The sequence below is a fragment of the Pteropus medius genome, unplaced genomic scaffold (genome assembly GCF_902729225.1).
Source record: "Pteropus medius unplaced genomic scaffold, Ma_sr-lr_union100, whole genome shotgun sequence".
Lineage (NCBI taxonomy): Eukaryota > Metazoa > Chordata > Mammalia > Chiroptera > Pteropodidae > Pteropus > Pteropus medius.
This window is the reverse complement of record NW_024356336.1, coordinates 4,093,597-4,117,248: the sequence shown is the minus strand read 5'-3', so window position 1 is coordinate 4,117,248 and position 23,652 is coordinate 4,093,597. Positions and strand designations below refer to the sequence as shown.

At 40.0% G+C, this 23,652-nt stretch overlaps 1 protein-coding gene across 2 annotated transcripts in view; it reads left to right on the top strand.

The window, feature by feature from the left end:
* Positions 1-17,376, top strand: part of PITPNB (phosphatidylinositol transfer protein beta) — a 61,386-nt gene extending 44,010 nt beyond the window's left edge. Inside the window, exons 9-12 of one of the 2 annotated variants that reach the window (XM_039861888.1) lie at positions 8,859-8,969; positions 10,667-10,789; positions 14,145-14,230; positions 15,414-17,376. In XM_039861888.1, the coding sequence (XP_039717822.1) occupies positions 8,859-8,969; positions 10,667-10,789; positions 14,145-14,192 (282 nt within the window). In that variant the 3' untranslated portion in view covers positions 14,193-14,230; positions 15,414-17,376. The remainder of the gene's footprint in view (positions 1-8,858; positions 8,970-10,666; positions 10,790-14,144; positions 14,231-15,413) is intronic. The other variant, XM_039861887.1, reaches the window with a different exon arrangement.
* Positions 17,377-23,652: the final 6,276 nt, after the last annotated feature.

Here is a 23,652-nt window from a genome sequence, read left to right as displayed (position 1 = left end):
ATTAGTAACCGCCTCGAAAGGTGGTTGTGAGGACTAAATGAGGTAGTGAATGAATGTTACATTGCCAGCACAGAGGAAGAACACAATAAGTAGTAGCTCTTACATTATTGCCACGCTTTGGTCTTTGAAAATAAAAAGGCTTCATCATCTCTTTGGGTTGATTATTTCGATATTCCAGTAATGACACAGTTACTCCTTTTTCTCTGTCTGGTATCCAGGAGTTCCCTGGTTCTGGTATCTGGAGGTTATTGGTTTACCTATCCTTACCTCCTATGCTTATGTGTGTTTAATGAGTGCTCGACTTGGGTCGGCCATAAGCCAGAGGCCACACAATTTAAAAAGCCTTTGATAGTGTGGAATCACAGGGTTGCCAGGGAGTAGATTTTTATACTTTCCACATTGGTTAAGAATACAGAACTTTTTTTAGCCTACTGCTATGCATACTTTTTATTTTTAAAAAATTACAAACCCAGAGATGGAGGCCTTAGTTGGGTATTAATTTTTCCTCTGAAAAAGAATTTTATAAATCTTAGTACATGAATTATATATATATTTTAATCTAGGGTTCAATACTTGATTTAAAGTGACTCTGTGTATAGGAATAGGAGGGCGATTTATAACCTGTAAAGATTTTTGCTTCAAGACAGAATTGTGAGTTTCTGTGGATATGAATGTCTTATTTCTCTGTAGCACTGCACATGTGTGTACACATGTACATATTTTGGTTCATTTGTGTTTTGGGGGCTTTGTGTTGTGACATTGGTATGACTACCTATTCTGATGGTTTATGAAAAACAATTTACATGTGAATCCTGGCTTTCCAGTTTGCCTCTGATCTGGTGAAGAGTTGTCTTTTAACAGATCAGAATACTACCTTTGAAGATTATGGTGTCATTTCTATCCTATGGCAAGGCCTCATTTCTTTCTTCATTTAATCCAGACGCCTCATGAAGACTTAAGCTTCTGTGTCTACATATATATCATAGTTAAAAAATTAGGCCTGTAAAGGTCTTTGTAAGAGGCTTTGCATCTGGTCTTTAACAGTGCTTGGCATATCTTAGAAGACTCAGCCAGTATCTGAATATTGGGCTATAAAGGGATCAGGTCAAATAAAGAAGCTGATCCAGAAATTGTGGCAGCGTGTGTGTGTGTGTGTATGTACATGTACATGTATACTTTTTCTAAACATAAAGGCATGCCCCGTTTGTCTTCTGCATTAACTCCAGTCTGAGCAGAAGCTCTGGCATTTGGAGCTGAGCTTTTCAAAACAGACCATTTACCTGCTTGGTCACACTTTTTTAAACTTATTTTAGAATTGCTAGAAAGGCCATTCTGGATCTTCTAAGCCAGTGGAGGGCAGCTGTCTTTGTGGATTATGGAGATGCTAATGTATTTCCTGCTATGCTTCTAAGACTCCTTTTTCTTCTACCTCACATCTGTGAAAAAAAGGTGATAGCCTTGGTTGTCAGTGGTCTAAAGTAAAGATAACCACAAGGTTCTGTTGGCCAGAGATTGGTAGACTGGAAGTGGGGCATGAGGGAGAAGTTGAAACTTAGCCATGGAAATCTCTTTGAGATAGAGACTGGCAGGAAAGTAGCCAAAGAGTCTTCAGGAGGCTAAATAATGAGCACTGCCCTTTACTGATAGCCACCCAGGGAGAAAGACTGTTCTCATGTGTCTCCATCTGGACATGGCTGTGAGTCCCAGGAAGGATGTGAAAAGCTGCTCCCTCCCTGTAATCTCCGTTTGAAACCTCATAGTAGGTGGTATAATGAAGCTTAATAATTAGTTTCTGGTTAGACCACATTGTGGATTATGTAATATATGTAATAAAGCAGACCTTAAAACAGCTGATTTTTTTTTTCTTTTTTTTGAGTACTTGGTTTGGCAACTAGGTTTTTAATTCAGTTTTTAAAAATAATGTGTTTAACACTTGCTATTCCACGTTTTCCAGAATCTCCATGTACTCCTGGAGCAGTACATGTTCAGTTCTAAACTTACCTGGATTCTGTTTGAAGGCCTCTGTTCCAGGCAGAACTAAAGGCCTCAGGCCTAAATGAATGAAGTGTGTTACTCAGGTTCAAGAAGTGATTTGGCAGGATGGGCCTCTTGGAAGCATTTTACTGACACTCAGGGACAAAGAGTTGTCTTCATGAGTTTCTTTTAAAGAGAACTTGTGGTTTCACTTGTACATAGTGTCACTCCTAGAGTAATTGGACACAAGCATCAAGCACACATCATAGTTCTTATTAGTAAAATGAAAATGGGTGTGAACTATAAAAATATTAAGTTTGGAGACATGGAGGTTTGATTCTTTTCATAGGCAGTAAGCTTTCCTATCTTGATTTCATTTTGCTTATTTTTGTGAAATTAGTTTAACCTACAATTAGTTTAATCTTTTGAACTTTATCTCACATTGACTTCTTCCATTTAACATTTCCCATTTGCCCAAGCAGATAGGAATCACTCACCTCTGAACCCTACTGGAGTCCTTTGTTAATGACCTTCTCATGACACTGAGTGTGTCTTGTGTCAGAGTGGTAGTGGATGGTTTCACTCTGCCTTCCTTGACCTATGTCCGTCCCCCATTACTCATTGAATTTTCATCCATAAGCTCTGTGTCTGACTTAGCTTGATATGTGACAGCGCCTAGCACAGATGTTTGCTCATAGTAGGTACTCAGTATTTGCTGGATTCCAGTTAACTGTCTTAAAACAAATAAAAATCAAATGTTGGACTTGCCCATGTACTTAACAGAGAATATACGTCCACTGTAGGTCTATCCACATGGCTGTGAGGGAATGGCTGTGAGTTGAAGAATCAGGTTTTGCTTGAAATTTCAGTACACATATTTCACATATATTCTGTAATCTTGTGTTGATATTTACTGATGTATGTACTGGCAACAGCCCCAGCAGTGCATTTATTTTTAACTTTCTCAGTGAAATTTGGGTTGGAAACTTACACTACAAAATCAACAGCTGAAATTGAGCATTCAGACTGCCTTAAATTAAAAAATTAAAATAAGAGAGTGTGAGCCTTATAGATACTGCTGTGTCCTTGCAAAGTATTACCTTTGGTTGAGTGTAGCATATACCTATTACATCTTCATCCCAATACATTTTAAGTAGGAAGAGGTGTATATAGAGTTGACATGTAGCACAAGACTGTAAGGGAATTGTATTTTTAGAAAACAAGTTTCCAGAATGCCTTTTGGTTTTTTTAAAATTCTCTTCTATTTGTATATATTTGTAATAGATGCAAGAAACTAGTTCTTGCGGATAACCTGGGCTGATTGCTCACCATTCCAGTTAAACATGCTGCGTTTTGTTTAGTTATGTTGTGTGGCGTCAGTATACATTAGCCCCCTTCCCCAGGCCTCATCCACATACCTCAGAGTAACCTAATATGCATCGTTAAATTAAAAACACGATCTGAGTTTGGGGGTTTCATTTATAGTTAGAAACGTGAAATGTAAGGAATTCAGTGAATACACAAACTATTTAAATACAACTTTGAAAACATCCTACAACTAGTGCTAGCTCTATTACAGATGAAATTTAAATTATGTTGAGATGAGTCATAATTTGGGATTCTTCTTTTAGCCCATGAGTTTCATTTTATAGAACTTACAGTTGTTCTTATCTCTTGGTAACCAAGCATGTTTTACCTTTTATTTTCAATTATTCATTTAAATTTTTATGCTTTAATCTATATAAAACTCACGTTCATCAGCAAAATAATTTTATTTACTTGTAGGTCAGGAGCGTTATTTCTCTTTTGCCTTAGGTTAGGAAAGATTAGACTTGGGCTGGATTGGAATTGTGTGCGAATGATCTGAATTAGGTCTTGGCCTTTTTTTGCTTTGGGTTTATTATTTCAACTGATAAAGAGAAAAGAAAATTAGAAAACATTTGTACTGTTTAAGACCGAAGAGGAAGCTTTGCCCTGCCCCAGCAGTGAGCCTTCTGTTGGTGGGGCAGACAAACTGGAAATCCTTTGGGCTCTGTGGCTCCCAGAACATGGCTCTGAATATGAGGTGGAGGGGTATTTCGAAATATTTATCCTATTGAGATTTTTCACATTTTAAAAGTTACATTTTTTTTTCACAAGAATATTTCTATAATTCTGAAGAGCTGATAATATTTTACTCTGTATGTATACCTTGTTGCTTTAGAAATTTAAGATTAGGAAAATTTAAATATGGACTGGACTAAAGTTATATATTAAAGATCTTAGTTCAGCTTTTAGCTTGATTTTGTTAAGTTTTCATTTATTAAACATCAAAAAGAAAAAACGGCAGGAAAACATTTAGATTGTTTATACTCAATGCAGAATGAAGATTTGAAATAGTACCCAGATAATTTAGGGCAAAGTAAACCTTTATACAGAGCTGAAGGCAAAAACTTTTTTAGAGTTTATTTTTTAAACATGTTAGGTTTTTTTCTGTTTACGAAGATATGTATTTACTGTTTTGAAAATAAAGAATTGTGCACAGAGATTAAAAAGCAATTAATTGTAGTCTCACTGTTCAATTACTATTATATTTCCTGATTCAAGTTTATTTTGTTACAGGTGTTTATACCAACATATAGATACCTATTTATATTCATATTTCGATTTTCTTTTTTACAGTGTTAATCATTCTTTGAAAAGATGGTTTTTAATGGCTGTACATAGTAGGTCTACGAGATATTTTACCACTTTCCTTACAACAGGTTTTTGCTATTGTAAATCTATAGTGTTGTTATTTTCTTACCTGATGAGTTGGGATACATTTCTGAAAGAATTACCAAGTTAAAAGGTATATAGTGTACACAAGATATGAACAGCTTTAAGACTTTAATTACAGTGTCAGATTCCACCCCAGAAAGATGGTGCCAAAAGAACTCTTTTAGCCTTTACTTACTGCATCTAGGCAATTTCACTATTTTCTGTTTCATTATTAAAAGTATGGAGACTCTTAAAGCCGTTTCCTTAACATTGGTTTTAAGACCATAGCTCAAACTAAGGGGTCAGTTGCGTCAGTCATTTTTTAGAATTGGATGAGACCTCAAATACCACATATATAGTAATAATAATAATTGAAGGAAAATATATAGCTTCTGTATACTCAGCTTTCTTCTGAGAAATGTTAGAGATTGTGTTTCTGTAAATCACCTTTTGTACCTCACACTGTGTGAAGTATTAATACTGTGGGGAATGAGGCCAAGAGGTAAAGGCAGAAAGCTGTTTATTTGGTTTAATTGGTTTACAAATCCTTCTCTGAACTTTTTTTTTTAAATAATTACTTGTAAGTCGGATGGAAAACATAAAAGCAGATTGAGACTGACTGTTCATTTTAGATCTGAGGAAGATAGCTTAGAGAACTGGTTCTTTTTTGTCCTATCACTTATAGTTTTTAAACTGAATTTTATAGGCCACCGTTACTTTATAAATTACCAGTATTACCATAATTGATTTGAACAACCTGCCAGAGTAACTAGAATGTGAGAAGTAAACTTAGGTAATTGTTGAAGTCTCATGTGTGTGCTCTGTTCTTAGAGTCCAAGTTTGGTATAAGCATACTCGTATTAAATTTAGCTTACTCTTTAATTAGAACCATGCTTCATCCTGTTGTTTTTATAAAATGGGAGAATTCTGAAGAGTCGGTGTTCTACTGGAAACACCCAAGGTTTTCAGTCAGCACGAGGTGTCTAATGATTTGGAGTTCAGAACGAAGCTATCAGCAGCCCATAATTAGGACCATGGAATGTTCCATCTGGAGGTTTCTTAGGGCTAAGTTGCACCAGAGGTTCTCAGCCACAGAGGAAATTCAACCTGAGTGGGTGGGCAGGGTGATATTTTGTTAATAAGCCCAGGAATATTATAGAATACAATGCAAAATTATAGAAAGTTTTAGGACAAGCTGTTGGATGTCAAGGCCATGTGCTTACCACCTGCAGCCCTGGGCCCACCCTAACCCTGGAGGAGCTAAGTTTACTAATCTCTGTCTTTAGTGTAACATAAATAGAGGATGAAAAGCTCTGATGGAGCCCAGCCTTTCCTTTTGCTGACAGAGAAGTGAGGCCCAGAGAAGTTAAGGATCCTTCCCACTTACATAGGAAGTTACTTGGCATAATAGGAACTGTTTTGCAGGTGTATCTCACAATTTTGAGTGCCATATTCTACATATACTGAAATTTGTCTCATATGAAGGTTTTCAGTGACACTCATTGTCTAATACAGTAGCTCAGCACTGGCTCATTGCTTATTGAAAAATGATCTGTGAAAGACCAGTTTTGTCATTTCAATAAGGCTAAGCACTCAGAAGCTAGTGTGTGCTGTAGAAGACTGGTTGACTACTTCCACACACTGGAGCCCAGCTTAGGTTCATGGGGCCTGCAGGTCAGGGAGCAGGGAGGGGCAGTTGCAATTAATGTGATTTTTGCCCAGGGCCACAGTGACCACAACAGAAGGGTGTCCCTTCAGATTATTGGCACCAGTGGCGGTGATTTTATCATTACTTACACGCATAATTAGTCTCCTCTCTGCCAGCCACTTTGGTGTCCTCTTACAACACCTAGCACAGATTGGGTTGTAAATTGCACTCACTTAACAGTTGCTGATTTTAAACTTGTTCATAAAGTATGGGTGTGGGATGGGGAAAGTGGTGTGTGTGTGTGTGTGTGTGTGTGTGTGTACACGTACACATGCATGCAGAATTTTCACATTGGTACACTTTTATGGGAAGGAAATCATGGAAAAATAGAGCTAGGCTAGCCAGGTTCTTCTGTTGACTTAGAACTCACCTACAAAAAGATGATTTGCTGTATGTAATATTTTTATTTAAATGCTTGTGGTGTTACCTCATTGATTTAACCCATCTACCAGGTCATTTATTTAGAAGATGAACTGTTATTACAGAAGAAATTTTTCTGAGAAAAGTTGATCAGTCATTCAGGATTCTACAGAACATTGAGTTCTATAAATAATACCAAAATAGAATTTTTTCATATATCTTATCCTTAGAATTCACTTGAAACTGGAACATTATTGAGAGTTTGTGGGGGAAATGTGGTCTGGTGCTGTGATTCCATAAATGAAGAATAATCTTGAGGTTTTAGAATAAGACCTAGAAATTCATCAGTTTTTGAATTTATGCTTATGTGGCTGAATGGAAAGAATATTTGCTCACACACAACGAACTTATTGAAAGTGGAATGTGTGAGTGAGTTGAAGCTGACAAGAAGTGACAGTGACACACAGTATGACTGATGCTGGCATTGTAATGTCTTGAGCACTGTGTGAAGCCATAAACACGGGTAAAAAAGGGGAGAACCTTGTAAAAGGCTGCTTTATCTTTTCACTCAATAATTTAGTTTTTATGAAAAAGGGTTCCTATAGTGTTGCACATGACTTCTTACTCTTTTGAGAAGCTTTATTTAAATTTTTTTTTTTGGCAAATTCCAAGTGGCAAATATTATAACTATGAAAGAATAAGGATAAGGGAGAACTAATATGTATTAAGCCCTTGAGTTCCACCAACTAAGCTCAGAGCATACACTGCCTTACTTAGTCCTCACTATGGTCCTCAGATACAGCTTTATCAAATGGTCCTTTCTCTAGACATACCTGCAGTCTGCCTCTGCTGTCTCTGATTCTTTGATGAGTACCTGCCTTCTGGGCACGTATTATGCACTCTAGAGGCAAGACCGTGTCTGCATTTGCTCACTGCTGTGAGCCCAACCCAAGTTCTCTCCTGTGTCAGCTTAGGAGTGTTTTGGTCCCCCATACATGCCACCTTGGAAGAACCATGTGCTACAAGCTCCCGGTTAATCCTCCCCACACACACTCACCCCTTCCCCGCAAATAAACATGCTAGTATATTGAATTTACTAAGGGAGAAACCTGCACTAAGTTTCACAGAAATGATCAGTAATACCATGGATTGCAATCCCCCTTGCCCAATTTTTATAATGAACAATTTCAGAACTAACCAAAAAGCTGAAATAAAGCAGTGAACACCTCCACCTAGGTTTAACAGTTGTTAACACTTCGCCATATTTGTTTTCTCCTGTTGCTGCCTTCCTCCTTCCCTTTCTCCCTCTCTCCATGCAAATACATTATTTTATCTCTTCAGGCTCTTTTCATCCCAATAGTCCCCACACCTTTCTTCCTTGTTCTTTTTTTACTATTATTTTTTATTTTTAATTTTCTCTCTCTCTCTCTCTCTCTCCCTCTCTCTCTCTTTTTAACTATAACAACTCTTGATTTGATTCCCTGACTACATCATTTAAGCTATGAGGTATAATCTTGTGGATATTAAAGTCTGGATGTTTGGGATTTACCTTCAAAGACTTGATGTAGATCATGTTTGGTTCTGCATCCTTTTTTATATCCCCCTTCTATTGAAAATAACACAGTTAATAAACAGTGCCACTCGACTTACTAGTGTTTTGAGGACACAGCAGACAACTGACTTCTTCATCGTTTTTCATTTTGCCTCACCACATCCATGGTGGGGGAGCGATAATGGCTTTATGAGAACCCTTATGTATTAAAGGCTCACTATTGATATGATGCGAATAGAATTTGGTATTTAATATGAAATCTGAAGAGTGTAATTCAAGACAGAGTAATGTGCCTATTAAACTATAGAGTTGGGAAGTAACTTCGTCTGTGGAAGGAGAGTTTGCAGCAGGGGAATACTGCTGCTTTTGCTAAAGTGATTTCAAATTTTCAAATACCTGAATTAAACACATATGAGATTGTAATATTCTTCACATATGTCTGTGATGTCGTTACACAGCAGTCAGTTTTGATCAAAACATAAATATTTAAATCATGACTTCTCCTTTTCAATGTTTTTCATCTAGAAGGAGCTGGCAAACAACCCAGACTGTCCTCAGATGTGTGCCTATAAACTGGTGACCATCAAATTCAAGTGGTGGGGACTGCAAAGCAAAGTAGAGAACTTCATTCAAAAGGTAAACTCTGTTCAAAATGCAGGGACTCGACTTAAATTTAGGTTAAGATTTGAGGTAACTGTCCATGAGTTGTTTTCTCTGTTACCACTTCCCTTTTTTCTCATTTTTGAGATAAAAATTACTATCTCTGTGTAAATCCTCTTCAACCTTCTTTTTCCCCCTAGAAACAGCAAAGACAGATCCCAACAGAGGTTTCAAGGGGTTTTCTTTAGGGAAGAGCATAGCAATTTTTTGTTCATAGTGCTTTCCGCATATTTGCCTGGCTCTTTGTAGAAAGCCCTTTTCATATACAGTATGTCCCCAGAGGGGACCTGGTGTCCCAGAATTGTCTAGAGGGAGAGACCAGGCCTTGCCTGCCTGCTGAGGGCCTCCTTTGTTCCATCTCGGCTGGATTCCTTCCACCCCTCCACATAGATTCTCCTGACATACACCTTCTTGTGTGCTTTGCACTTTCTTGTGGCATGTCTTCTGTTAGGAGTCCTTGTTAAGAATAGTTACACTGTGAACCTAGGGTGACATAATCTGAGGATCCAAATTCCAATTACCTCTTTTTTATGTCTTCTTTATTAAAGTGAAAGTAACAGGAGCATTGATCTAGAAGGGGGAGAATTGTAATTATATAAATACACATGGTTATAAACACATAAGGAATATGGAAAGTTTCTTTGGTAATTACTTTTCCTGTAGGGTGAATATTTATTCCATTATCATTATAAAGAAGCCCCCATTGTATCTCTGAACCCACAAGTAGTTGCGTCTGAGTTTCACCATAACTTTTCTACTTTTAAACTGTAACTGCTCTAAACAATTTTTTAAAAGAAGATCTCAAAAGTGCTGGAAACTCTTAGGCCTGCTTGCAGTTGGCTCACAGTAGGCACTATAAATATTGGCTTCCTTTCTTCCTCTTGGATCATAATAATAGATTAACAATCGAGTTCTGATAAATAGAAGTCACACATGTAATTGATGAAGTCCCTTTTGTTCTTGGAAAAAAATGTGAAAGTTGAAGATTGTCCAAAGTACTGAAGTACTCACTGTTCGGCTCGCTATTCTCTCTTTTTGGGAAAGTTTAATAAAACTTAAATAATCTAGCAATTACAATTACTAGTTATATATGTGAATATAGACATATTCAAATATGCCTCTCTCTCTCTCTCTGTATATATATATATATAGGCAGTAACATTAAAATAGAAAAATTAATGGAGATTGTGTAGTAATTCTTAATTTAATAAAACATTTATTCCAAAGAACTCAGGGCTCTTTTTCTTTCAGTACATTATTGTATTCTACCTCATAGTATTTCTTTGAATTGCAAAGAAGTTAATGATAATGTATAGTTTTATAGCAGAATAAATTGAGTTGACCTTTGGTCATTGACATTTAGGAAAAGGTAAAAATCAGGTCCAGCAGGAGTTTATGTAGGATCCGAATGTACACACCACATATTTTTCAGTTTCTACTAAATCATGCTCCCTTTGCAAGGTGATATTGTTTCACATTTCGCAGGGAAATCTTTTTATTTTGTTTTATAAAAAGACAATAATATGCAATTCAGATTTCTACTAACAAACATAGTGGTCTTTTCAAACCAAATCTGTATAGATTTTGTGGGTTAATTGAGAAGAAGAAAGTTAATATGTCATTTATCTTAGAGTTTTAACGTCTTATACTACTTTTCTTCTTTGTTTTAAAAGCAAGAAAAAAGGATATTTACAAACTTTCATCGCCAACTTTTTTGTTGGATTGACAAGTGGATTGATCTGACAATGGAAGACATTAGGCGAATGGAAGATGAAACTCAGAAAGAACTAGAAACAGTAAGACTTCATGTCCTGTGGAAATTCTCTAATTTTCTTTTTCTAGTACTGTGTGTGTGCTTAGTAAGTATAGACTTAGAAAGAGTATTTTTAGAAGCCATTGCTTAATCTGTCTGTGCTTATCAAAATCAAGTTTCTCAGAAACTATTATCTTTTTACATGTTCTGATTTCTTTTTCATGAAAGTAGAGTAGAGCTTTCTTGACTTAGAATTTGTTACCTATAAGATGTCTAGTGGTTTGTATTCTTTTTCATGCATTAGTCCTCTGCGATGATACCTGGTTCACATCCATTTAGACATCCACTTTATCAGGCCAAGTTGCCTTTGGCTCATTTTATTATCACAGTAAGTTATTAATGTTAGCACAGAAAGTTCTAGTTCCCTCTTCTGTGGAAAAGATAAGACGAATGGTATTGTCACTGATTCCAGAAAAGCCTCCTTCCCTCCCACGACTAGCAATGAATCCTATTTCTTCATAAGCTTTAGGCAGAAATTCAGATGATCCTTGGGCTAGAGGTCAGCATGCCATGTTTCAAAATGAGAAACCCCCCCAGGGCCTCCCGCCCCCAGTGAGCAGCGCGTGAGCACGCTATTCCTCCAGGGACAGATTCTTCCTCGACTTCCTCTTGCACGAGTCAGGTTTTGCTTTTGCTTTGGGCTTCACTTCTTTTCAGTTGAAACTAAGGCCCTGTGGGGGAAATGAGGCCAAGGCATGTCCAGGATAGGCTAGTGGTTTCCATGCAGTCATCTCGAGTCCTGCCAGCGGTCTCAGTTCTGGAAGCCCTGCAGGCAAGAGAATGTTTGACAGACGCCTGTGTGTGAGGCAGGAACTCCATTTAATCACAGGAGAGTGGCAGCAAATAAGGTTCTTTGGCACAGAAAGAAATCTATTTGTCTGGCACAGAGCATCGTAAAGAATCTGTGTTTAAAATTGCTTACTTTTGGTGATTATGGCAGATCTGCTTCTAATTAGCTTTATACAAACCTTTTGAGAGGACTAGGACATAGTTTCTTTATAAGGCAATAAAATGTTTTAACCTTATCTTATACCTAAAGTAAACTTTAGGCAGTCTCCAACTTATGACTGGATTTTGTTCCAAAAGTTTTTAAGTTGATTTTATGAAATTTGGAATATGTTTTCCCATAGAGAAAACAATAAATCGGGGTTCAGTTTCTAGATCAGCCAATGGAAGCCTCTTTGATTTCTCATACTATTAGTATTACTTTTGAGTTCTGGATCTTGGGAATGGGGTGCTAGAATGGCAAGCACGGAAGACTCTCCCTCACCCACTTATTTTTATGCTGGCCCCAAACAAAATATTTAAACAGGCAGGAATAAGTCATGGGTACTGCCTACATTTTTTTCCATGCTTCTCCTGCTTCTGTCTTCCTTACTTAAGAGTCAGATGCCCTTCTCTGAGAAGCACCTCCACAACCACCACCACTCCCAGTTGAATCCCTTTTCCCCTGCCTTGCCTGGTTTCACTCCCTCCAGATGCTTCAGGCTCCAGAGATACCTGCTAGCTCTGTCTCCAGCCCTTCTGAGCAGCTGCTGTCAGCTGAATATCAAAAGAAAGCAGCATGATTACACACTCATTCTGACTAAGCTCATATGGTACACTCTTGGCATCTCCAAAAAGGATTTACCCACACCAAGATAAAACAAAACAGACTTATTTTTATTGATTTGAACTCTCAGGAAGGAGGCCTTTTTGGTTTTGATTTTTATGTTGAAGGGCTGTCCATAACACGAGGAAGAATGGTCACGGTCAGAAGGTGATGGACAGAGCCCTCCCTGGTTTGTGCTCTGAACCCTACCTACCTCTGGACCCCTTAGACAGAATTTAGCTGAGACCTCTTCCCCCAGGGGAGTGCTCCTGCTTCCTTCAGAGGTTCTCAGTCTCCTGATACCTGAACAGCTCTAATGTCAACATGATGAGAGCCCTGACGAGGAAGTGGGGACTCTTGCTGCCACCTGTGGCTGTAGGCCTGTGGGCTCAGCTGCTTCTCCATGCAAGTCAGTTATTCATGAGTTGGCACTTGCACTTGACAAGAAGGTGTAAGACAGAAGCCCAGGTTAGAAGAGATCATCATTATTGTACCCACGCGACTCAGACTGACTGACTACCCCCAGGAAATTGGTAGGAATCTGTCATTGGTTCAGGGTTGGGGGTACGTGGTGGTTTCTTTGTTATATATTTCAAAAACATTTTAAGACCAATTTCAGCATTAAGTGCTCATCATCTTAACATAAAATCCCATTTCAGTTATTTTGCTCTAGGTCTTTGAGTAGTGCTTTCTTCCCCATCTCATTGCTGCTGCTCTGAGTCCTAACAATTGGTTTGTGAGCATCTTCAGAATCTGGGCAGCAGTATGCCTGCAGGCCAAAAACCGCCTACCTGAAGAGGCTTAACATTTTTAAGTCCTTCACCATGGAGGAATTTCCTCTTTTCTTGAGGTCCTGTTTCCCTGACACCTAATGATAGAATTTGATACATTGTAATTCTCTTCTTAATTCAAAAATATTTTAAGAATTGAATTTCTTTCAAATGGGTTTTGGCCCTGGAGAGACGGAATAGCATCTTGAGAGGTTAGGCACAAGAGGAATGCCTCTGCCTGTAATCTTGTGGAGAAATGCTGGGTTTAGGCTCAGCAACTGAAGGAATACTTGGAGCAGACCTTTTGCATTTATTCTCAACTAGCACTTTCGTGGGAGTTGGGGGAAAAGGGTCGAGTTTTAGAAATGTTTTTATTGCATTTGTTCCTTTTCTATCCGTTCTTTTCCTTAATTTTCTCATTGAGGTTTGCTTTTTTGTTTTTTTTAATATCTATAGGCTGCCGTTATGAACGCCTGTCCTTTCTGATGCATGCTGTGTCCTTCATTGTTTCTCGTACATTGTTCCTATCCACTTCCCTCTTTTCAATAAACTTCCCTTAAAGAACTCCTCTGAGTGACCCTGGTCTCAGAAGTAACAGAGGTGGCCATCCCTCATGGCTTCCTGTCTGGTCTAGGGACTATAAAAATATGAACTAGATATTGGGGCATTTTCTCACATATTAGTGAACAGTTCATTTACCTTTGGCTATCTTTGATAATTTCACATCATCAGTCTGCAGGCTTTTGTTTCCTAGATTCAAGAATACACATTTTTGATGCTGTGTAAGAATATCCTTTTGCAAGATTTTTAGACCAAGATTACTAGAGGGGCCTCAGAACTTCATTCTCTGTGTGGATGTGGTTATAAACAGGCAACCGTCACTTCACCATCTCTTCTAGATCTTTTTTCTCCCTTTGCTTACTAACTCAATATAGAGTCTGTGATTTCAGCAGCTCATGATTTTATTTTACGTTTAGATGCGTAAGAAGGGTTCCGTCCGAGGCACGTCGGCTGCTGATGTCTAGATGAGTCCCCTGTAGGGTCAGAGACAATATCAAACTGTGTAAGTGAAGACCTGGGTAAAAAGAATGTTTTAAAAAACAATACCTTTTCGGTAATGAGTAATTAACTTGCTGAGGAGAGACTGAGTGTTAAATGTGGTTTAATTTTTAGAATTTAAGAGATATATATTTTAGAAGTTGGCAGTGAATGGTCGAATTATTATTTGTGGAATGGGTTGAATTTAGTGATCCCAAACTAGTTCTTAGTGTTACTGGGTTAGAAACCAGCTGCCAGGTGCACTTATTCATCATGTAGCATTGTCCTAGGAGGCAGCTGATTTTTCATCAATATCCAATTAATTGACCTTTTTCTCAGTAGCACCATTTATGGTTAGTAAGGAATAAGTAAAAGCATTTTAAGTCACATTTCCTTTCTTCTATACCATAAGGGCCCACCTTAGTAATTCATTTTAGTTTTTTTCCACGCACCAGAAAGTCTTTCCTTCGTGTTGGATCTTTAGTTATCTCTACAGATAGCTTTAACATGTCTAAGTGCACTTTGGTTTTCGTTTACAACACAAAAATTTCTGTGATCTTATATCTCTAACACAAATTTATTTGCTCAAATTAGAGCTTTTCCTAGAGGGGATAAAAGAGCCTCAAAATCTACCCCACATAACGAAACCAGTTTGAGTAAATAAAAATTGACAATACACTGTCATTATTCGTTAATATTGAACTACAGCATTTATTGAGGAAAAGCACAAGACAGAACACTCCTCTCACTCCACTGTGGTTCTTTGCTGCCCCTTCCATGCACTACCTGCTCTATAATTCTGGAATGTGGGAGATGTGACTTCTTTTCAGTCGTGAAAAGAAGTAGTTGTACCAGATAAGAACGAATGAACTCTGCCAGGATTCCCCCAGAGTCCGTCCTTTCAATTCAGCATTCATTTTTTTAAGTTTATTATTTTTGTTCAGTTCTTCTAAGTTTCTGTAATTTATATTTGCTTCTAGTTTATTTTCCCTCTGATGATACAAAACGTTGCCATTAGTAAGACCAAAATCTTCAAAAGATTAAATTTTTTAAATGCAGTAGTTGAGGTCCATTTTCTGCCAAAAGTTTTGATAACATTTGAGGAGTTAATGTGTGCAACAAGCTCTTAGCTAACAGTTTTTTGTGTGTTTGTTTGTTTTTACGTCTCTGTATTTTAACGCATTGCACTTCTTTTCCTTCCCTTACAGTTACGTAATCAAGGTCAAGTAAGGGGAACAAGTGCAGCCAGTGATGAGTGAAGAAGAATCTGAACAGTATCTTGCAGTATTGGTGTTTCCCAGATGTGTGCTTGTGACTATCTACTCACATGCACAGGTTCCCAGCCATGTGTGTATATATGTTTGTGTGTGTATATCCGTAGCTGTATATAAAATGCATGTAGAGCTACAGATCAGAATACACACACGTGTATATATATGTACATATAAACATACCGAAGGGATTAGTACAATTTCTCTTAAGTACTGTACCTATCTTCAGCAAGAATGCAAAAGAATATTTTCAATATGTATACCTGGAACAGATTTTAATAATCAGAGTAATATCATGAATGGACAAATTGACTGCAGTGTGATACTAGCTAGTATGTTTCATAAATGTCAAGTTGTGGACCAATATATACATATATAAATATATAGCCTTTTATTACTTTCCTTTTAAATCAGTCTCTTATAAATTTTTATTTCAGTCTCATAAGCAACAGACGCCCACAGAAAATTTATTCAAAATCTTTTTGCTATTCAGCGAACGTAAACTCTGAATGTACATATAACGATTTCTTTCTGGATGGTCATTATCTTACAGCCAAATTGGACAATATCTATTAGTAAGGAGTAAAGTTATAGGCCAGTTTTTACTTGTTTGCTTTGAGGGACAAAATCCTTTTAAAAAAATTACTGGTTTTTATTGGATTTTTGTATTTAAATTTCAAGTATTTTTCTACATCAGACACATAGCAAAAATGAGATGATGGTTTGTGATGTATAATAAACACTATACAATTTTTAGGCTCCTGTGAGTCAAACAAAGAAATTAATGAAAAAATTAATAGCATTGTAGGCTGTTTGGAAAAATTGGAAGTACAAGTGCTTCCACGGAGTCTTGTTTTTGAAATGACTGTTTTCTGAAATTACAGCTTGGAAACTATGCAAATGATTTAGATTCCTCACAGCTTACAAGATAGACTATAGATAGTGATGATGTTTTGCTCTTTTCATGTTGAAACACACTTTAAGGGGGAGATGCTGACTTTGAATTAGGAAGAATTTAAGAGGCAGCTTGAGGCTCGCCTGCACACAGGAGGCCCTGCCCAGGAGCCGGTGCACCTCCACCCATTTGGCTGTGCTCTCAAGGAGGATGTCGTTGGAATATACCCTGAATAAGCATCGTGAAAACGCTGGTTAGAAGCTGCTGCTGCTGCCTTATTTTATTTTATTTTTTAAGAAAGGAACAATAGGTAAGATTTTTATCAGCTTTCTCTGTCCGAGTCCAGTTTTTCTCCTGTCAGTCCTGAAAGCTTGAATAGAATGATATTGTTGAAGCCTTCAGGTCACAAACTGTCGTCTTAACCTCTCGTCCCTCCTACAACACGCCAGCCCCTGTAGTCACATCACATTAGTAATCTGATTTGCTGACAGTCCTCCCCCCCCCCCCCCGCCTTTTCCCACATGTCCTGTGTCCCCAACAAAGTGATCGTAGTGACTGAGACAAGGATGTCTTCTGCATTACGATACCCTGTTATCCTCAGCCACAAACCCCACATTGCATATGTCCTCTGTGTACTCAGGATCAAGACTGATGTTTACTCTCTGGGCGCTATTGTAAGATAGGTTTTGTCAACACATAATCATTGTCTGCAAAGTGATGCAAGGAAGGAAGATTATTGCTAATTTTGTGAAATAAAGAGTCTAGCCCTCTCCTTTTAATGAACTTAACTCTCGCTGGCATCTGTAGCATCATTGGGAGCTTGGGCACACATGGAAATGAGAACCCAGCGCATGGATTTTAATGTTTTTCTAACAACTGTGGAGATTTGAGGGAATGTGTGGTGAATGTAAAATATCTAGTTTACTTGGCAGTCTCTTGTGTAAATTACAGTAAAATAAAGTAAATGAAATTTAAACAAAAAATAAATTTGATCACAAAATGCCACTTGTGTGCTTGAGTGGTTTGTTTCCCTGATGCCACGTCTGCTTCAGAACACTGCAGACTGCTTCTCCGCTATTTTTTCAAGAATTCTCTAATTTGCAGCACTACCACTCAGGGAAAAATAAAGAAAAATTGCTTTTTTGTGTGTTTTTTTAATTGCAAACTCCTGTTCTTGAAATGCGCCTATGCCACATTACATTGTTACATTTGGTTTCTTAAATAATTCTCTGTCTTTAAAAGCTAAGCAGTAAACTAAAGAAGGATTATTTATTATTAGTCTGAGAAGTTTTTTAGATATTATTTTTAAAGGGGAAAAATATGGAAAATCTGTAGTATTTTTAAAAGCACTCAGGATTTTGCCATTAGATTCTGATTGTTTCAAGACCGTGAGTTTTTAGTTCGGGGCTTTGTTTTATCTCTTCTGTTTTAGGACTTTGTCATTTCCAGTTTGCTGTTTTTGGACATGTAACAACTATTTTCTCATGGTTCCAGCTTACATTCTAGAGTCGCTCAACCTTCGGAGAGGTGGCCGGCCATGTGAATGTATTTCATATATATTATATTTCTGGGGTGTTCTTTTGTTTGTTAATTCGTGAGGTAATTTTCTTAGTGTTTTATTTTAGATACAGTGTTTACATTCACACTGGCAGTCCGTCATTCGTGCCTTCAGCAATCTGAGCATTTACATGCCCAGCACTCTGGTCTCACAGAAGGTTCCAGGATGAATACAAGCATAGTCCAGTGTGGGAGACAGACATATGAACAGATAGGTTACAGTTCTGTGTGATAAGGAGTCATTTAACAGAGAACTAGTTGAGAGAGATCTTTGACATCATTTACATTGTACAAATGAGAAAGCAAAAGTCCAGGCCAAAGGCAGCTGGGACCGGAAGAGCCCAGTGTGCTGGCTCTTGGGCAGGTGCCAGAAACAGCCCTCCTGGCCCCTCACTGAATCTTGGACTCCTTGTCTGTCAGTGGAGGCCATAGTGCCCAGCTGTAGAGTGTTCAGGGTCAGTTGAGACACATCCTCCAGCATATGGTGTGCCCTCTTCAGTGTGATTTCTCCCTTCCTCTTTTATTCCTTTACCAAACTGCCTCCTGTTTGATATCTAAAATCACTTTGGACCTAACACCTGGCTTTTTAAAAAGCTCACCTTTCTCGCCTCTAACTTGCTAAGCTGTGAAGTTTCGCAGCCTAACCTCAGATTTTGTCTCTGCGGAAGAGACATTTACTAACAGTTGCTTTGTACATCTCTCAGCAGCAGAGCTGACATGGGGTCTGTATGGAATTCTCTGTCCTAAGCCATTTGAAGGAGAATCTTCTGACTGTTCTTCGACCTTCAGACCTGATACCATTGAATGCCACTGAATGTTGTGAGCTGTATATAAAAATTCAGAGTTCGGGACTTTGTGTGGTTGGAGGGATGGAAAGTGCCAAGGGACAGGTTAAAGATTGGCCCTGCTGGGCTTGGAGCAGCTACTGCCCACAGGGAGTGCGACCTAGGAATCGTGCCATTGTCACTTAGGGTTATGTTTTCTGACTTGGAAATATTAAGTAACAGCGGGTCCCTTGAAAACCAGTTCTTCAACCAGATGGGATTAGGAAAAGTTAGAAACTGCGGATATTCTAACGCTGCCTCTCAAAAGTTCCAAGGCCATGCTTAGCATTTAAAGCAGTACTCAGCGGTTTAGGGCGCCTGACACTTTGATGTTCATCCTTCTGAAAGTACCACGTTGCAAGACATCTCTCATTGTTTAAAAAGAACTGATTGTGTTTGCATCTCCCACTCCCTCAAGGTTGTTTGTAGTCCCCAGAGGTCCCCCATGACTTCCTCAGGCATTTCTCTTTTGTTGAGTTAAAATCATGAATTAAAATTTGTCCCTGGATGAAAAAAAGAATGTCTCCTCCATTCCAGCCAGGCTCTTTGCATTGTCCCCAGTCTGCGTCTCGTGTTTTCCTACCTCATGAGGGTTTGTGTTATGCGAGGTCTACTGATTTGAAAAACTAGCTAGGGTAAAACCAGAGGTTCTCAAACTTAGAAGCATGTGGGGACCCTTTAAAAAAATTGCCCACCAGTTGCCTTTCTATGAGCCCCGCAAGAAAGGACAGGAAAAGAGAGCTAAGAGAATTCCCACTCTCCCAGGAAGATCATTGAGGAGATTGCCTTCTCTTCAAGTAATCGTATTTCTATCCTTTATTCAAAGCCAAGTGCCACTCTCCACACCGCGTGTCTTCACCTGGAGTGACCTCTGCAGCAGTCCGCACCCTCCAACTGGCTCTTACAGACTATGCTGCCTTGGTTAATAGATACTGTCATCTTTTATATGTCTTTGTTTTGCTTCCCAAGTTACCTCAGGAACACCTCATGGGCAGGAGTCACAGTGGTACCCCAAAGTCACCTCCCCTGATGGAAACAAATTGGGCCTTTTGCCCACATCAGATACCTGCCTACCTTGTGCAAGACCCCTTTTGAATCTGGGGTTAGAAGAGAGGGAAATGTAACCAAAAAGTCAGATCTAGTTTCTGCTCATAAAGAGTTAAAGCGTGACAACGAGCTGCAACAAGAGGTAGTAATTTTTAGGCGACTCGACTGTACAAAGCGCGAATGAGAACAGAGGAGGGAGCTCCAGGCCTGCGTTTCCTGCTCACTTTCCACATACCTAAGCCAGAGCTTTGGTAGACCAAACGAAAGGCGTCTAAAACCAAACTTTTGGGCTTTTCCTCTTTCCCCCAAATGTACTAGGCTCCCATCAATCGGCTGTAGCACAATCTGTGTACTACCCAAGCCAGAAATCTTAGTTGTTCACTGAGTCTTAAAAGTACCCCCCAAATGCCCGTGAACTCCTGCTTCTCTTGTGTGTCCTGGTCCAAGCCATGCTGTGATTAGCTGCCCTCTTATCTAAGGCAGGGGTCCACAAACTTGCTGTACAAGGATAGTAAATATTTTAGGCTTTATAGGCCTTGTGGTCTGTCACAGTTCTGCCCTTGTAATGCAGAAACAACCATAGACAATACGTTAATGTGTCTGTCTTGATAAAACTTAATTTACGCAAACAGGTAGCAGGCCAGATTTGGCAGTGCCAGTTGTAGTTTGCCAACCTCTGGTCTAGAGCATGGATAACCTTAATCTAGCCTCCACCAGAGGTGACTTCTTAGAGCACCCCTGTTCATGCTACGCCCCTGTTCGAACACCTGCTCGGCTACCTGAGGCCTGAAAGACCAGTGCAGCTAAAACCTAATGGCTAGTGAGAGCCTCGTTCTGCTGCCTGTGATGTGGAGCCGACGAAGCTCGTCCACAGCGTGGCTGCTGGCGGGTCAGGCATGGGCGAAAGGGACTGAGCTGATATCTCTGCTGCCCGTAGCCCCATAGCCCGGATGTTGTCAATAGAAAGGGCTCTAAGCATAGGAAGACAGTTTTATAATTTGCCATCAGATTTCCAACCAACACCAACCAAAATTTGAAGGGTAGAGCAGTGATGAGCTAACAAAAGCTGTTGCTGTAGGAAACACAATGCAGATAATGCTGGTTAGCTAAACTCTTCTCAACTGTCATATTTACTTCACTGTACGTCTGTTGTCCAGAAAATACCATCTGTGGCTGTTAAACTAAACGCTGGCCTTATGGAAAAGCTGATAGATGTTCTATACATTTTCCATGATTGAAATTTGACTCTCTAGATCCAGTTGCTAACGTGCTGGCCTGAGCTTGAGCTTGGCTTTGTGGCTCCTGATGGGGCATGGTAAAACCAGGCGTTTGCCTAGGAAGTCGGCCCAGAGTTTCCTTGGGTCAGCGACACTCACCCTTGGGTCGAATCTGTTTACTCCTTGAATTCTGGGAAGCGGTAAAGCTCCGTGACGTGCCTCCGCCTCGTTGATCCCTTATATATTCTGACACCACCTGCTAATCAGTCCAAAGCAGAATTGCCTTGCACTCCAGACTGAGGGAGGTTCATGAAGTGGAACGGAGGAGTGGCTTACGGTGTTTATTAATGTATGTGCTAAACAAAAGCTTCGCCTCTGGGCATCCCGTTGCACGCCGGCTCCCTGCAGCCTGGAATACTGATGGCATGTTCTCTCAGAGCCGCCTCCACTTTCCCATGGCCCGGGAAGCCTTGAAACAACTGAGCCTACTGAGAGGTGCTGTGAGTGCCTCGAGTGCTTCCCATCCAGTGTTCTGTACCCATCACTCCAAAAATGTCATTCCCAGGGAGGCACTGTGTAGGACGAGAGACTTCTCCCTAGTAAAGCTGGAGGGGGGGCTCAGAATCAGGCCCAGAACAGCCATGTACAGACATCACACAGGCCATTCGTTTATTTAGTTCAGGAGTCGGCAAACCTTTTCCATAAAGGGCCATATAGTAAACATTTTGGACTTTGTGAGCCATACGGTCTCTGTTGCAACTATTCAGCTCTGCCTTTGTTGCATGAAAGCAGCCATAGACGTTATGTAAATGAGTGGGTATGGTTGTGTTCCAATAAAACTTTATTTACATAAACAGGTGGTGGGCTGAATTCGGCCCAAGGGCCATAGTTTGTCAATCTAAATTCTTCCCGCCCCCCGCAAAAGCCAGCACTTAATAGCACTTAATATGTGTGAGGTACTGTTTTAAGCACAACACATAAATAAGTGGCCTCTAATTTTCACAACCACCCGAAGAAGTAGATGCTGTTATTACCCCGCTTCTAAAGATGAGGAAACTGAGGCCCCGATAAGTGTAGTTTTGCTAGGTCGTATTTCCGAAAGTGGTGGAGCCACGGTTATAGTCCTGCAGACCTGTGCATAACTGCTGCTCCTCCCGCCTCCCCATCTTTCAGACCGCAAAGTTCATGCCTGTGGCGTTTAAAAGGTCCGTGTAAGGAGCAGCCATAATGATAGAAATTCTGTGGCGGATACCCTATGTTCTTAAACATCTGAAGGGGAGCCACCACGGTTGTTTTGTTGGCATGGCGGGATTGTAGGTAGTTTTCTCCACCCCCCCAACCCACCTCCCAGAACTGTCTTCAGTGTTTTGCTGTACAAGAGAATCTTATTTAAATTATTTTTGTAACACACAAGGCCTTGCAAATACTTCCCCATACACGAATGCCCAGCAGTGCCTTCTTTCACTGGGGATAAGATTTTTCTTTTCAGCATCTGGTGGACCGTGAGCTCACTCTTCTTTCTAGGCGTGTGCCAGAAAGCCGTCTGGGATGGGGAGTGGGATTTCAGGAATCCTCCCAGCCCCTTCCAACCCCACAGGCTCAGATTTTCCACTTGTGCTGTTGAGGTCAGCGCCTGCATTCCGGCTGACAAGCTCCCTGCACATGCGAGCACCAGGCCTCAGGCAGGGGCTTCTCCCACTTGCCCTGGAATTCACCCCCCTCTCTGGTCCTCCGGATCCCGAGGCTGTTTGTGCGCTACACAGTACCCAGGATCCTGGGAGGGCTCCATCGGTGACTTAGGATGGCTTGGTCCAGCCCTGGCTATGGGCCACCAGGATGAGATGGTGGCCTCTGTGTTTGCTCAGGCCTTTGTGTGTGAGTAGGGAAGGGTTGTCTGGCTGGGCAAGGAACACTGGGATTATTGTTGCTTGCAAAGAGCTTCATTCCCTCCCTTGTCAGCCTACACAGAGAATGTGGAGCTTGACAGCCATGACTGCTGCCATTGGGTTTTACTAATGGTTGCTGCCTCTATGTCTGAGAGGCCACGTTGAACACAGGGGCTTTGGCATCTGATGCCTGCATGCCAAACCTGCCACGTCCACTTACTGAGCAATGGCCAGCCAGTAAGTCTTGTCCCCTCTGAGTCTTTGTGTCTTCTCTGTGGAAACTGGGTAATAAATACCAACAATACCAACATGGAATGTGGTCATGGGACAAAACATGTATAAATAATGCATAAACATCTCCTTGGTTGTCCTACTAATCAGCTAGGGTGACCAGCCATCCCACTTCTCCCAGGATGGAGGGGTTTCCTAGGAGGCTGGATTTTAGATGCTAACACCAGGACAGTCCTAGGCAAACTGAGACAAGTTGGCCACCCTATTTTTAATCCCCAAATGCCAGCATTCTTTAAGCCAGCAGCTTTTGTTCAAAAACAAGTTTTAGCTCGGCTAACATTGTATGGGAGACAGGTAACCTTGTTTTATAGCCTGAGGTACCCCAAAGCAACTGCCTCTCCCAACCCCCGGCCCTATCAGGACACCCAAGGTTTCAGGATGAGGAGGGCAGGTTGTATAGACGCCAGTCTATGAGTAGGTGCTGGTCAGGAAGGCCTGGCAGGACAAATCATAGGGGAG